The sequence below is a fragment of the Oncorhynchus clarkii genome, chromosome 16, assembly GCF_045791955.1.
Source record: "Oncorhynchus clarkii lewisi isolate Uvic-CL-2024 chromosome 16, UVic_Ocla_1.0, whole genome shotgun sequence".
In the NCBI taxonomy this organism is placed as follows: domain Eukaryota; kingdom Metazoa; phylum Chordata; class Actinopteri; order Salmoniformes; family Salmonidae; genus Oncorhynchus; species Oncorhynchus clarkii.
Window position 1 is genome coordinate 38,646,563 of NC_092162.1, and position 16,761 is coordinate 38,663,323.

Consider the following 16,761-nt stretch of genomic DNA (forward strand, 5'->3'; position numbering starts at 1 on the left):
TACACACACACAGTACACACACACACACACACTGAAATGGCAACAAACACAAAAGACTGGACTGAGTGGGTGAGCATGTGGTTTTACAATGACGTGTTTTATCGGTGTGTGATGAGAGAGTTGTGTGTTGAAGCAATCATCATGACCAAGTGAATTTCTTAACCCCTCCTGTCTGTTTACATTTCAGAGTGTGCACAAGTAAAGATATCAGAAAATGTACAGGGCCCGACTTCCCAAAATCATCTTAAGTATAAATTCATTGTTAAAACCTTAGTGTGAGCATCGTAAAAATCTTCAAGCTGTTTTCCAAAACCGTCGTTATTAACGTTACACGTGAAAACGCTTGTAATCTATGGCATGCCTCAGACCGCCCATAGAAAGCCAAGTGCGGCGTTAGATGCTTTTTGGCCTCCAGCGTAACTTTATACACAGAAGATCTCCGCTAAACATAGAATCACATGGTTTAGCCGCAGATAACGTAAAAACACTACACATATAAAGTTGCAATTGTCTTTGCAATTGATACAAACAAGCGAGGTATAAAAAATATTATTCAAATTAAAACCAGATGACTCCGTTAAAATATTGATACAGTAGGCGTATAGGCCTATGTCAATTGAGTTATATTTTGCTACTGTAGGGTACTTACTGTCTGTAATTTGTCTCAATATAGTTAATGATGTGTAGCCTAACGTGCTCAATGATGTGCCGAAATCTTGATTTGGTGCATTATTATAGGGTAAGCATTAGAATAAGACGCCTCGATATTTGCAGCCGTAGTTGATCATATCTGTCTAGGAGCTGATCCGTCGTCAGAATTGTGGAATAATTCAAAATTTAAGGTAAGACTTAAATGGAGAAAGCTGATCCGAAACCAGCGTTGAATTTCTTTCGATCCTATCAGTATCGACACATGCCTCAACTACAGACAGCGAACGTTTTCTCTGCGTGGGGTTTTTAGGTATGTTACATCTCTAAAACACTCGTAAACCCAAATCCCATCGCTATCGGGAAAATTGGGCGCAGTATAGGTGCACTAACACTTGGTACATTGAATTATACAGCATATTCCATGTCTCTCTTCTACTTACATTGTGAACTGTACATATAGTATAACCAAGATCATTAGTTCTACCCATTACACATTCGGAGTGAGAGGAACTGGTTATTAAAACCGGATTGTGAGTGTGTGATGAAAGATCGTGTTATCCCACTGAGCTAAAGCCCGAGGCGTTAGCTTTGGGAGCTAACATGAGTTTTTAGTATTATGTAAAACCATCTGATGTGTATAAACACTACTCTACTCTCTGTACCATTGGGACAAAAGGCTGACAAGCTGTTGCTTCCAAGTTGTACACGGAATTGCTATTAAAATATCTATAACAACAACACTGCTGTTCACTTCACTATTCTTACATGTCTGGTTTGGAGTGATTTGGAGTGACTGCTTGGTGCTTGAACTGTCTGTGTGGAATTGGAAATGTGACCTGTGAGCAGTATGGCTGTGTGTGGTTGTGCGCGAGAGAGAGAGGATTGGGATCGAACTCCCAACGGGTGGCCACTGCCTCGGACCAACCTTTCTCTAAATGGATTTCCAATATGTCTAGTTAAGACACAGCCTTACAATGAAACATTAATATATATTGACCAGTGCTGTAGAAGATACACCGTGCTCTAAAAAATCCATCCAATATGTAACTTTTTTAAATGGCAAGGATATCTATCTTGACAGAACTAAACGGACATGAAGTGTAACATTGTTTAAAAGTATCAGGTGTTTAAGGCATGTGGATTTGAAGCTCTAGGACGCACTATTATGTCATCCGTATGACCCGTAACAACAGGTATTAGCTGTCACAACAAACCACGTGTAACCTTCGGTAAATCTAGGATGTTATTTAAATGCTTCCTAAATAATTATGATAAGGATGAATAAGCTATATTACTCTTCACACATGTATGGAGAGCCTATGGAATTGTGGCGTGGTAAATCAAAACAACATTATATTTGAAGTGATCTTGATTTCTGTGTCTGTGCTTAACGTGTCACGTAAAACGCATGATTAGCTAGAGTTGAAAAGTACACCATTAGAAGCAGATTATTGAACTGGCTTTAAAAAAAAATCAATAGTCAGTCCCATGCTTCTGTCACTTTCTCAGAGAATAAATCAATATGTAAGCCTGGTAATGACGGGAAATGAACATATACATGAATTATATGCATGGAGAATTTACCACAAACGGTCATTGTTACTCTCTAAATGATTTAATTGTGTGTATATATTTAGCCTATGCTTTTATCCAAAGCGATTTACAGTCATGTGTTGCGCCAATAGGAATCAGACCCTACGACCCTGGTGGTGCAAGAGCTGTGCTATACCAATTGAGTCCAAAAATCAATTTGGCTGAATGATAAACCTTCCATTATCATCTTAATTTTTCAATAATAATCCTAGCTTAGCTATAACTATTATTGGCATTGAGACAGCCTCGCAAGCAGCCTGATCTCACAAGTTCGCATACATGTTCGCCACGCAGTGGTAATCAGTCTGGTAATTACTAGGCTAATTGAGACATTTATCTCTGGGATTCTCCAGTGATATGTATCCCATTTAGACAGATACACGTTTTTTCCCAGTATTTTCAAATGCGAGGTTGAACTAATTTATGCTTGAAGGTAATCTTTGCCCTCTCCTTTTTATTGTAATTTCACTGTTGAAATATTTAGCCATCCAGAGGACGATGTCTCCTCCTCCTTGATTGGTTCTTGAATACTACAGTACCTGTAGTATTGGCAGAGAGCAGAGGGAAACCTTTAATTAAAGGAGAGAGGCCTTCTGGATTTAAAGGGCTTTGGTGAATCTGTTGCCTATGGGAACGAGTGGGGGATCTTTGCGTGTGTGCAAGGGAGAGTGTGCATGTGTGTGTGAGTAAAATACAGAAAGCGAAAGTGTGTGTGTGCTCAGCCCCCTGGCTTGCTCTCTCCAGTAGTCCTGGCAGATAGATTCCAGTGTAAAATTAATTGGTGGAGAGGTTTTGAGGCAGGTTGCAGGCCATTAGAGGTTCCCCTGTCGAATGCAGAGCCACGAGGATCACACGCTCACAAATTGCAGGTTTAAAATAATCAATACACTTGACTTACATCCAACACAAACACAGGCCTGTGCACATACGCTCAGTAATTAGTGGACAACCTATTCACCCCTGTGCTATGATACCTTACCTTTTGCACGCACACACACCGATAGATCTCTTGGTACCTAATGAGAGGAAATAGTTGACTGGTTGTGAGGGGAATAAAGGAAAAGGTCAGGAAGCCAGAGAGGAATCGGTCTTGGCACACTAAGCAACATAACATACAGGATTCTACTGGGAATGTTCCAGAACACTGTCATACAGTTTCATGTTCCAATCGAGAACACTGTCATACAGGATCAGACACTGATCAGCTAACTGTAGTACAATCTCAACGCAATAATTATCTTTTTAAAATTCAGTCAGAGCCAAGGAAAGTTGAGGTTGAAGTGGTTGTAAATACACAAAAGCTCTTAAGAACAATATTACACTGGTTACAAGAGAACTTCGTAACTATAGAAACATGTAATATGAAGAAAACTATTCCCATTGAGTGCCTTCAACAGCGGCAGGGTAGCCTAGTGGTTAGAGCGTTGGACTAGTAACCGGAAGGTTGCGAGTTCAAACCCCCGAGCTGACAAGGTACAAAATCTGTCGTTCTGCCCCTGAACAGGCAGTTAACCCACTGTTCCCAGGCCGTCATTGAAAATAAGAATTTGTTCTTAACTGACTTGCCTGGTTAAATAAAGGTAAAATAAAATAAATAACAGTACAAACTCATAATGACAATATTCAATAAAAAGCAGACTTTTAGAATTGTAGTCATTAAATTAGTTATGGTTTCATTGTGGGTTTATGGTTACCGCCTAACATGTCATTCACAAAACATGCAGTAGACGTTTCTTGGATGTGCTGAGTACGAATGGTCTTTTTGCAACAGACACAACACTGCCCTCTTGTGCCCACTCAATAGATGGCAACACATTTTTGAGCACTAGTTAAAAGACAAAATGAGTCAGTTAAACATTTGTGGAGCTAAAATTATTGTACAATAAACACTCATAGGTGTTCACCCTGTCAAATCATGTTCACAATTTTAATTTGTTAGAAAAAAAGCACTTTTTTTTCTTCAGAATTTTTTTTTTTTTTATTTGAACGCTGCAACAAATAAATGGAAGAAAAAAGGAAAAAAATCCACTGAACCGCATATGGATTTCTATGTCGTCATGATTGTATGGCTTCTTATACATATTGGTTAACTAACTGCATAGCTCTGGCAGCGATAGGAAGGGAGACATTCCCAGCCAAAGCAAGTCTTCATTAGCCTGGTCTCAGATCCTTTTTGGGCCGTCTCGACAACTCCATTGCTGTCACTGTCATACCATTGACAGAGTTGGCAACTGGCAAGACGGTGCAAACAGTTAGTATGAAGTGCTCTCTCTCGGAATGTTATTGCTGGTCACGCCAGCAGCACACAAGCTTCTAATTACATGCAAGTTGGTCTTATTCTTAATTCAATGGACCAGGCTGACGCATAAAACATTTTTTTTAAATAAGCTTGGGTCGCTAATGGTCTTAACTTGGGCATGTAAAGGCACTTTCGAAAAAAATAAAAAAAAAGACGTGAAGAACTAATAAAATTGCACAGGAAACGGGCAGGACTGGAAACTAGTTGCAAAAAGGAGGGGAAATGCGTCACAGAAATAAACAGGGTGAAAACGAAGAATAGGAAGGAATGTTCTTCCCGATCTTCAACCGCTCATGACCATCCGGACGAGTTCTGTGATGTAAAGAAAGAGGAAGAGAGAAAAAAACAACATTAGAATCCCAATTCACAGCTAATTGGGGAGGGGGGGGGGGGGAAATCAACTCCAAATACAGCAACATACTGGTTGTTTTGAAAATTAACCCTTCGACCTCAACATTGTTTACTTTATATAAACGGGATGCTGTTGTAGGAGGTGCATCCCTTGTTTCTCTAAGTCCATGAGTAGAGGAAAGTGGGGGAGAGGGAGGAGGACAGAGGTTGAGCGATCATCTCTACAGTATCTCCTAGTCAGCCAAAGTGGATGGATTTGGCCAGGATGACTGGTCTTGGATCCAAGAGACCGTCAATGAAGAGAAACCATCTTTGTTTTCTCTATGAGGCAAAGATCAGGGGGGGAAAGATTAGAAGAGAGGGGGGCGGGGGTCTACAGAGATCACAATAGCACTCAGCTATAGTCAGTGTCCTTAAGGAGAAAAGAGATCGCCAGCAAAAATAGCAAATGCACTGCAATTCTGGGGTTAGTAAAAAGGGAGGAGTGACTGGTCTATTATGTCAGAGTTGGGGGAATATATAAGATATGCTCACATTGATTCAAATGGTAAATTTAGTGTTAATTCTCATGTAGGGGCTTTCCACAGAGAGACTTCCAAGGCAAACTGCCTATTTGTGGCAGCATGGAATTCATGTGATGAGGCCCAAATGAGAAAATTGCATTGTGGGTAATAACCTGCTGCAAACGGTGCTCAATTACATTATCCAGCCCAGCTCTGAACACAACATGGAGTACAACAACCACTCCTGCTAGAGTGCTCTGCATGTATAAACTACCCCTCTATAGGGTGAATACCAATTGTATTTCCACTCTCCTCTTCTCCAAAACGCATTGAAGGAAAAGGTGTGAGGAAGTGAGGAATACAAAAGAGATTCCACTAATCCTTCAGACAGAGGGGATATCCAGACATGCAGAGGGGCCTGCTGTAGCAGCCAGGCTCAGGGTAGGAGAGACACAGGGGGTAGCAGGAGAGAACAGGGAGTCTACCAACGAGTCAAAACCTCCAGTCCAAACTGCCCTACAACAGGGCTCTCTCTCACCAGGCTATCCCACTGCAAGATGTACAATGGGTTTACAAGGCAAATAACAGCTTTTGTGTGTATGTTTTGCAGGGATGCCTAAAAGCAGGAGAGCCTGAGAAGAAGCCCGTTGTTCAAGTAGGCTCTACAGTATACCCTCTGCTGCCCTGCTCATACCGGCGCTCAGCCAGACATGATGGTACGCACAAACGCTGTGGAGGAAGAACAGTTACACACAGCATGTTACCAATTCCGTTTTTGTATTCACAATCTGGTTCTCCCATCACCAAACAGTTACTGTATACAAAACGTTGCAGAGCTGCATCGCTGTGCAGTGACACAGGAGGTCGTAATCTCTGGTACTTTCACCGCCTCAGTCCAATTCTTCAGCCACCTGCTTCAACGGTAAAGTTATAGAAAAACAAACGTGTCCACTTATTCATTTAGCAGATGTCATTTAGCAGATGCTCTTATCCAGAGTGACTTAATGGGGGTTAAGTGCCTTGCTCAAGGGCAGAGAGATTTTTCACCTAGTCAGCTCAGGGATTTGAACCAGCGACCTTTCGGTTACTGGCCCAATGCTCTTAACCTCAAGGCTACCTGCAAGATAGCGCTATCAATATTGATCCCTGCATAAACAAAACCTTTGCACCAAAACATCCATATCTTCATTTTGTACACACTGTAGCCCAGGAAACATGCACGGTCATCATTGCATAACCAGGGAGTTGTGGTTAGAAGTAGAAGTCGTGTCAGGGTGGTGGGGTACTTGCAATACATTGTTAACCTAATCAGGCCCAACAACACATCCGTGTCTCCTCTATCTCCATCTTTCATTCTCCGTTTCCCCTCCCTCCCGCTCACCTTCATAGTTAATACAGCCATTAGCATCCTCGTGTCCGGCAAGAAGCGTCTCGACCTCCTCCTCCGTCATCTTCTCCCCTGATAGACAGACAAACTCATATATTAGTAAAGTAATAGCTACACGGTTATGTTCAAAAGTTGGGTGTTCTCATTGGTGTTGAACTTAAAAAGAACACACTTTAAAAATCAGTAATCGTCTTGAAATCTGAAGTGTGGCTTGATGTTTGTGCTTTGATTTAAAAAAATAAAAAAAAATGTGTCACATTACGGAGAATATCTTTGCGACATTTGGGATTTATATTTTCTGAGTCAACTTCCAAATTAGATGACCTTTTGCTCAGGGATTTGCATTCTGCACTAAATACATGAAATGTCTTTCCTCAGATGTGGATGAGAGTAAAAGAATGACGCTCCAGTAACCCACCTAGTGTGGTGAGGACGTGACGCAGCTCTGCCCCCATTACGGTGCCGTTGCCCTCCTTATCAAAGACTCGCAGTCCCTCAACGAAATCCTCAAAGGAGCCCTGGTCCTTATTCTTAGCGATGGCCTGCAGCATGGGCAGGAACTGCTCAAAGTCAAGCATCTTGTGGTTCATCTCTGAAGTAGAAGTGGAGGAAATTAATTAATTGATGATATGAATGAACACAGGGGTCTAACCATTACAACCCTTTCAGCACAAGAGTGATCGCTAGGTCAAAGGCGGTTAAGATCATTTTGGCATCGGATAACACCTTCGCTTGTGAAAATTCAAAGAACCCTGGTCCAAACAAGTTTTGATAGAGAGATATGTTTAGGGCACAGAATGAAATAGAATACTAGTATACAGTATTCTATTGTATCTCACCCTCACCCTCAGCCTTGGGGTTGCCCAGGACCTTGAGGACCTCTGCATTGACGGGGTTCTGGCCCAACGCCCGCATGACGTCGCCGCACTGACTGTAACTGATCTTCCCATCGCCGGTTCTGTCGAAGAGGAGGAAAGCCTCCTTAAACTCTAGAAGGAGGGAGGGAGATATGGTTGAGTGTGAGGAGAGAAGGAGTGGGTTTGGGAGAGGGATGTTAAATGGTTAGGAGGAGATGGATGGAAAAACATTTCAAGACGGGAAGACGGTGAACAAGTTGGAAATGCAAGAGAGGTTGGATATGTAAAGACAGAGGCCAGAGAAAAAAAAGACACCAATCAATATGATAACAACTGATAATGCGTGTATTACTTCAGGTAGTTTTAGCCAGAATAACAGGTTAGTGAACTTGGCATGGTTTTAACATCAGCTTATTCCATTAATGAACGAATCATGGTCTCCCTTCACCTGACCAGCGGGATCAACATGGTGGCACATAGGAAAGTAAAATTAGATAGCACCAACTACAGTGAAGTGGGTAGCCTAAAGCCCAATTCAAACAAAAAGCTTTTTTAAAGCGAATGAACGAGCGTGCTCACACTGGAAATAGAATGCATACGAGTTAATGAGAGAAAATAGATGGACCGCAAGCGTCAACCTAGAAAGCAAGTCTATTTAATAAGAAGAAATTGTGTAGAGGGTCGTGTGCAGAATAGGAATTGTTATGATCTTCCCTATGCTAAGTAGACTAAAGATGTAGTTTAAAATGTATTTGCCTGCAAGCTAAGGTTCATCAGTCAAATAGGCTACATTGTTTTTTAAAATTTTTAAACGCAGCTTTGTGCTTTGTGTCACAGGCTTATAGCCTAAACAAAACCCAAGGACTCCGATTTCAAGAGAGAATAATGTCACTGTTTGTAGAAGAATGAGACTTGGTTGTTTACAAGTAAGGTTAATTAGCTACAACATCCTTGTGATGTTGTGCTATGGCTTTTCAACCTCTGCCATATTGTGGATTCAGAGCTATCTATCTAATAGAACTCAAAGGGTTTTCTTTAATTGAAGCGTCTCTAATGTCAAACATGTAAAGTGTGGTGTACCGCAGGGCAGCTCTCTAGACCCTCTACTCTTCTATTTTTACCAATGACCTGCCACTGGCATTAAACAAAGCATGGGTGTCCATGTTTGTTTTACTCACTGCTATAGCACACGCCGCCAACCCGGATGTCCTAGCCGTGTCTGAATCCTGGCTTAGGAAGGCCACCAAAAATCCTGAAATTTCTATCCCTAACTATAACATTTTCCGACAAGATAGAAATGCCAAAGCGGGCGGAGTTCCAATCTACTGCAGAGATAGCCTGCAGAGTTCTGTCATACTATCCAGGTCTGTGCCCGAACAATTTGAGCTTCTACTTCTAAAAATCCACCATTCCAGAAACAAGTCTCTCACCGTTGCCACATGTTAGACCCCCTTCAGCCCCCAGCTGTGCCCTGGACACCATATGTGAAGATCAATGGGGGGGCGCGCAATCAATTCAGAGTTTGTACTGTTAGGTGACCTAAACTGGGACATGCTTATAACCCCGGCCTTCCTACAATCTAAGCTAAATGCCCTCAATCTTACACAAATGATCAAGGAACCTATGAGGTACAACCCTAAATTCGTAACCATGGGCCCACTCTTAGATATCCTCCTGACCAACTTGCCCTCTAAATACACCTCTGCTGTCTTCAACCAGGATCCCAGCGATCATTGCCACATTTCCTGCATGCGTAATGGGTCGCGGGCAAACAACCACCCCTCATCACTGTCAAACCCTCCCTAAAACACTTCAATGAGCAGGCCTTTATAATCGACCTGGCCCGGGTATCCTGGAAGGATATTGACCTCATCCCGTCAGAAAAGGATGCCTGGTTGCTCTTTAAAAGTGCTTTCCTCACCATCTTAAAAAAAGCATGCCCCATCCCAAAAATGTTGAAGTAAGAACAGATATAGCCCTTGGTTCATCCCAGACTTGACTGCCTTTGAACAGCACAAAAACATCCTGTGGTGTTCTTCATTAGCATCAAACATCCCCCGCGATATGCAACTTTTGAGGGAAGTCAGGAACCAATATACTCAGTCAGTTAGGAAAGCTAAGGCTAGCTTTTCAAAACAGAAATTTGCATCCTGTAGCACTAATTCCAAAAAGTTTTGGGACACTAAAGTCCATGGAGAATAAGAGCACCTCCTCCCAGCCGCCCACTGCACTGAGGATAGGACACATTGTCACCACCAATAAATCTATGATAATCGATCATTTCAACAAGCATTTTTCTACAGCTGGCCATGCTTTCCACCTGGCTACCCCTACCAACATCTCAGCACCCCCTGCAGCAATGTGCCCAAGCCCCCTCCCCACTTCTCCTTCACCCAAATCCAGACAGCTGATGTTCTAAAAGAGATGCAAAATCTGGATCCCTACAAATCAGCTGGGCTAGACAATCTAGACCCTCTCTTTCTAAAATGATCCGTCGCAATTGTTGCAACCCCTATTACTAGCCTATTCAACCTCTCTTTGAGATCTGAGATCCCCAAAGATTGGAAAACTGCCACGGTCATCCCCCACTTCAAAGGGGGACACTTTAGACCCAAATTGTTATAGACCTATATCCATCCTGACCTGCCTTTCCAAAATCTTCAAAAGCCAAGTTAAAACAGATCACCGACCATTTCGAATCCCACCGTACCTTCTCCACTATGCAATCTGGTTTACGAGCTGGTCATGGGTGCCTCAGCCACGCTCAGGGTCCTAAACAATATCATAACCGCCATCGATAAAAGATAGTACTGTGCAACATTCTTCATCGACCTGGCCAAGGCTTTCGACTGTCAATCACCACATTCTTATCGGCAGACTCAACAGCCTCGGCTTCTCAAATGACTGCCTCGCCTGGTTCACCAACTACTTCTCTGACAGAGTTCAGTGTGTCAAATTGGAGACCTCTGGCAGTCTCTATGGGGGTGCCACAGGGTTTAATTCTCGGGCTGACTCTCTTCTCTGTATACATCAATGATGTTGCTCTTGCTGCTGGTGAGTCTCTGATCCACCTCTACACAGACACCATTCTGTGTACATTGGCCCTTCTTTGGACACTGTGCTCACAAACCTCCAAATGAGCTTCAATGCCATACAACACTCCTTCCGTGGCCTCCAACTGCTTTTAAATGCTAGTAAAACTAAATGCATGCTCTTCAACCGATTGCTGCATGCACCCTCCCGCCAGACTAGCATCATTACTCTGGACGGTTCTGACTTATATTAGGTGGACAACTACAAATACCTAGGTGTCTGGTTAGACTGTAATCTCTCCTTCCAAATTCACATTAAGCATCTCCAATCCAAAATTAATTATAGAATCGGCTTCCTATTTCGCAACAAAGCCTCCTTCACTCATGCTGCCAAAAATACTTGGTACAAATCATTCCTTAAGTTCTTAACCTCAGCTGAATAAGGTAATGAATGGTGTGGCTGTTGAACAAGTTGAGGAGACTAAATTACTTGCCGTTACTTTAGATTGTAAACTGTCATGATAAAACATATAGATTCAATGGTTATAAAGATGGGGAGAGGTCTAGCCATAATAAAAAAAGACGCTCTGCTTTTTTGACACCACACTCCAAAAAGCAAGTTCTGCAGGCTCTAGTTTTGTCTAATCTTGATTATTGTCTAGTCGTGTGGTCCAGTGCTGCAAGGAAAGACCTAGTTAAGCTGCAGCTGGCCCAGAACAGAGCGGCATGTTTTGCTCTTAATTGTAATCAGAGGGCTGATATTAATAGTATGTATGTCAGTCTCTCTTGGCTACGAGTTGAGGAGAGACTGACTGCATCACTTCTTTTAATAAGAAACATTTGTGTTGAAAATCCATAAGTTGTTTGCATAGTCAACTTACACACAGCTCTGACACACACACCCGCCAGACATGCCACCAGGGGTCTTTTCCCCAAATACAGAACAAATTCAAGAAAACATACAGTATTATAGAGCCTTTATTGCATGGAACTTCCTTCCATCTCATATTGCTCAAATAAACAGCAAACCTGGTTTCAAAAAACAGATAAAGCAACACAACGCCTCTCCCCTATTTCACCTAGATAGTTAGTGTGTATCCATTGATATGTAGGCTGTGTGCCTTTAAAAATGTATGTAGTTCTGTCCTTGAGCTGTTCTTGTCTAATGATGTTCTGTATTACGTCATTTTGTATTGTGTTTCATGTGGACCCCAGGAAGAGTAGCTGCTGCTTTTGCAACAGCTAATGGGGACCCTAATAAAATACCAAAAAGCTAGCAAAGCAATAAGACTTCAGCATAGGTACGGCGGCTTGCGTACGACATCTAAAGGGAGTCAAAAGGAACTCACAATAATACCTCCCAGGGGCTACATAGCGAACAAATACAACTGTTTATTGTGGATTTTCATGACAATTCCGTTGGCTTCGCAGTGTATGTGAATTGACGCTGGCTACTCTCGCGCGCAAATTTTGCGCCATTGACGGGGTCTCTCCGTGTGATTTCGACAGAAGCCAGCTCATTTTACACGAAGGCGCCTATCAGACTCTACCCTGGATAACGAGGGATGTTTGGGTTAATTGAGGCCAGCAGCGTAGACGGGGGAAGAAGTCATTCTGCTCAGGTGTTATTACCTAAGCAAGGCTGGGGAAAATGATTCACTGTAGACAACGGTTCCCCCTTTAATGGCACAACACCCAGTTCACTAAGGGAATTAGCCTAGTCCGCATCCACATTAACAAGTAATGACAAAAAGTCAAACTAAACAGCCACAAGAGGCTCATCTGCTACTGCCTACACTAACTATCATGAGCTTTGTAAATGTGCCTAATTAAGCTAACACTGTAGACTCAAATATCAACAAGGGGGGGAAAAAAAATCTGATATGAATTCCTATGTAACCAACACTTGAGTCTTCGCACCAGTAAGTTCTCAAATGTCCTAATCTCTTTTGTGCATTTACTTCCATCTGAATATTTGATGACCTTAAATAGGTCTGCGTAATATAAGGTCGGGAGATGTTATCGAAGCCTTCCAAGGAGGCATGCAGGTTTCTACTGAGTATTAGTGTAGGACACAGAAAACACTAAATCCGTAGCAGACAGTGTTAGAAGCAATGACAATGCCAAAGCATCTCAACCATAGGTTATTGAGATCAGTCCATTTGGTTTCATTGTTTTACTATTCAGCTGAACATTTCCTTAAAACAAACAAGTTGATTAGTAGTAGCAAAGTCTTATAAAGAAGCTGGCCGAACTAACTAGAAAGGGCCCATAAGCAACTAAAAGGCCTAGAAGGAGAAATTATGTAAGCGCTTGGTGGTGGTCTCTCGGTTCTAGGACCAATTCCTGTTCAATTCTGTGAAATCAGGAAATAAACTGAAAAGGAAGTACATTTAAATTAAGTGTCCATATACTTCCCAAATTGACTGAATTGAAGTGTAATTGACCGCAACCCTGGCCTGCAGAGTATGGGATATCCCTTCAGAACTACAGGCAAACACAGCAGTGGTCTGTTGTAATTTTTCCTGTTCTCAGGAATGTGCCTCCCTCTTCCCCCATGGCCCGCTGAGTTCCATTTCCCAACACCATATTAGGTCATGGAGGAGCGAGGGACAGAGTTTGCCTGTATTGTCAACCATGATTAAACAAGCCAGGGAGTGGAGAAGACTCATCTACTAGTCTGTGTCTAACTCCAAAAAAGGAAAGGGAACACTCCAGGGGAGATGACAAGCTAGTAAGATAGCATGCAAACTTTTATGGTACATGGGAACGGGACAATTGGGAATGTATGCAGATTGATGCAAACACAGAACGTGGAGTGACAACCTATGGTATGCACAAGGTGCATTTCCTGTCTATAGAAATGCACTAACAAACACACCAGGAGCCTATTACTACCTTGTATACTGGATCTGAGCTAACGCCGATGAAACTAGGTATAAAAACAGACTTTCTACTGACAGTTTAAAAAAAAACAGGAAACAGACATGACACAATGGGCTAAAATAACAGGTAAGACTCAGTCTGTCATTAAAATATACCAGAGACACCTTGTTACGTAATATCCATGGTGTGACTGCAACCGTATCAGACCAACAACATGCCTTAAACACGGTTAGATTCAGGTCCAAGACTCAGGGGACAAATTTTAGGGTCGTTCGCCGATAACTCACCGTGTATTTGATCCAGGTTAAACTCAATCTGGAAAGAACAAGCAGTAGGGAAAGAGTGGTAACTTTGCTACTATAGGAGGAATGACAGACAAGGCATAAAGCAGATGATAGCCAGTAAAGACAAAGTAAGACGAGCAAGAAGGAAAAATAAGTGGCATTTGTCTGAGTTGATGGCAACATGCAATAGTTGGTCAAGTTTGGGAAAATTAGCTAGCTAGCTAATCTAGTTAGCAAAATGTGTAACTCACCCATGATTTGATCTTCTGAGAAGTCAGACTGTTCAAAGAAAGATAAAAAGTTAGCTAGCTACTATGATATTGTAAAATCCTGTTGCGAAAGACCTGTGGCTAGCTAGCTAGGCAGACAACTTTCTATCACACCCTCTAGGAACTAGCTAGCTAACGTTACTAGTCAGTGAGAAATACTAACATCTGGGTGACATTTGGAGACAATGGCAAATTGTATTGAGATTTAGCTACTGGTATGCCACTTTATATCAATAAGCTAGGGTTGCTAAACTGGCGAGTAAGCAACTAACGTTAGCCAGTTGGCTAACTAGCTTCGACAAAACGCCAACTTGCTAATTGGTTCTGCTCAATGAAACTGGCTAGTAAAGTTAACGCACTGTTAGCTAATTCGACATAGCTACAATTCCCGAAATAGAATAGGATTTAGAGTGGATGGCTAGTTAGTTAATACAGGTTATTGAAGAACCCACCATATCTGTGGCTGTTGGAGTGTTGTCGAAGACGTCGGGAGCTGGAAGAATGTGAGGGGTCGACAACAAGGAAAAGCCCTACTAGTACTAGCACAGCCCCAGCAGTGTTTACTTGCTTGTCATAGCTCCTCTGCTGCATCTGCGCAGTGCGCATAACCATGGACAGGGGCCGTGCCAGGGTAGGAGTGGCCCCTGCCCTGGCCCTTTTCCATAGTAAAACCAAAGATATATTTTTTCATTCAACCTTTATTTAACTAGGGAAGTCAGTGAAGAACAAATTCTTATTTACAATGACAGCCTACCCTGGCGACGCCTGGTCAATTGGGCGACGCCCTATGGGACTCCCAATCACGGCCGGATGTGATACAGCCTGGATTCGAACCAGGGGCTGTAGTGATGGCTCTTGCACTGAGATGCAGAGATTTAGACCGCTGCGCCACTCAGGAGCATTATTATATATATAACTAGCCCTTCTAATTTCCTCTTTTATCCGTGGTAAAACATTTTGAAACTGTCCTAGGCCTAGCTACATTACACTCTGAATGTATGTTTCACTTTGGCCTGTTCTAGAAATGGTGTTGGATTCCTTAGGTTCGGAGACTAGCTCATTGACTAGGCCACAACCTGTCTAGTCCTCTGATCAATGAGGACAAAGTGCCAAGGAGTGTTTACAGTCTATTGGTATATTGACCCCTTTATAAACTCTCGCAACACAGACATGCAGCAGACCATCAATTCTATTGCAAAGTAACATACAAAGCATGGATGAGAGCAAAGCTATGGATGTTTCATAACAGAGTGACAGGCCTAATGTGGATGAAACACAAATATAGGTCTACCAATTGTGATGTCTCTGTGATTTTACATTTCTGATCGAACATTTTTATAAAGGAAAGAAAACTAGTTTATTTAATCTCCTTTCACTCCCCCCCCCCCAAGGTTATATCTGAGTATCTCCTGGAGAGAAATAAGCACACTCCCTCCCAGAGGAGGTCAGTCACAGACAGCTTCTATAGCAGTGCCCTAGTTCTCAACTCATCTTTATCCCAGAATGATACTGGTAGTTTGGTTCCTATTAGTCTCGCATAAGACAATAGGAAGATTATTTGGAAGAGGATTTGTGGAGTCCGCTTTGTAAGCACATCATGCTATTGAGAAACATAAGAGAAACATAATTTGAGATGCTTTGTGCCTTGAACATTTTCCCAGGACAAAACAATAGTAGTAAACTGCATATTTCAAAATGGATTGAATGCTTGCGTCTCAAGAAACAGACTATCGCTCTGCCTACTTTCCAGTCTATTATGGCATGGGAGCATTGGGCTATTTTCAGCATGCCCTATTAGTCATAGTAGTTATTCAGCACTGTATCGATACATTTTGTAAAGAGACTTCCACTGATCTAGATTTTAGGATTGCGTTCCACATAAGCTCTGTCATTGCTGTCACACACACACACACACACACAGAGTTGGGTGCTGTGGGAGGCACCTCTACTCACCTCCATGGTGCTGGGGTCAAATGGAGAATCAGAGGGTCGCAGCATCCTGGGTTTCTGTTCAGGAGCTGACCTTGGCTGGGCAGGGTTAGCTGAGGAGAGGCAAGGGAAAGGAGGCCCTAGTCTGGGCTGCTGGGCCACAGGCGATGGAGTCTTCTTAATAGATGGTTCTCTTTTTGGGGCCATTTCTGGAGTTCGTAACAGTACTTCTGTCGCTCTCGCACGGTGTTCCCTGTACTGGTTACTAATGTGGTTGCTGAGAGGAGTGGAGGCAGAAATAGAGAAAGTGTGTCAGATGTGTACGGGAGTGAGAGAGAGAGGAAAAGAGGGAGGGAGAGATGGCGAGAGAGCTAGAGAGAGAGAGAAATGGAGAGGTAAGTCTATAAATAGAGGGAGATAGTGGAGAGAGACAGTGGAGAGAGAGGGATATATTTAGAAAGAGGGAGCGAGAGACGGATAGAGAAGAGAGAGAGAGAGATAAAGAGGCCGAGAGAGAGGGATGAGTATAGTTGCCTGGGGACAGGCAGGTGGATCAGGCAGAGAGAGGTGGTTGTATAGAAGAGAAGAGCATGTAAGTGACGCTGAGATTGAGCCGCGTAGGAGTGGAGATGAGAGGGAGAGTCGAATGAGGAGGGGGCGCAGCTATAGAGAGAAAGCACACATTTTATATGGGTCAGAAAGGCAGGTGGGTGAGTCAGT

General features: G+C 42.7%; 1 protein-coding gene across 4 annotated transcripts; it reads right to left on the reverse strand.

Moving 5' to 3' along the window:
* Window positions 1–4,194: 4,194 nt before the first annotated feature.
* On the reverse strand, window positions 4,195–16,263 carry LOC139368406 (myosin light polypeptide 6). 4 transcript variants are annotated; one of them, XM_071107249.1, is made up of 6 exons: window positions 16,066–16,263; window positions 13,847–13,874; window positions 7,630–7,773; window positions 7,203–7,376; window positions 6,779–6,856; window positions 4,195–4,855 (listed from the first exon to the last, which is right to left on the reverse strand). In XM_071107249.1, exons 1-6 carry the CDS (start codon window positions 16,246–16,248, stop codon window positions 4,827–4,829), a joined length of 636 nt encoding a protein of 211 aa, XP_070963350.1. In that variant the 5' UTR covers window positions 16,249–16,263; the 3' UTR covers window positions 4,195–4,826. The 4 variants fall into 4 exon arrangements, with proteins under 4 accessions (XP_070963350.1, XP_070963349.1, XP_070963352.1 ...); XM_071107248.1 differs by having other exon boundaries at window positions 7,624–7,773; XM_071107251.1 differs by lacking the exons at window positions 13,847–13,874; window positions 16,066–16,263 and adding exons at window positions 14,095–14,122; window positions 14,565–14,714.
* Window positions 16,264–16,761: the final 498 nt, after the last annotated feature.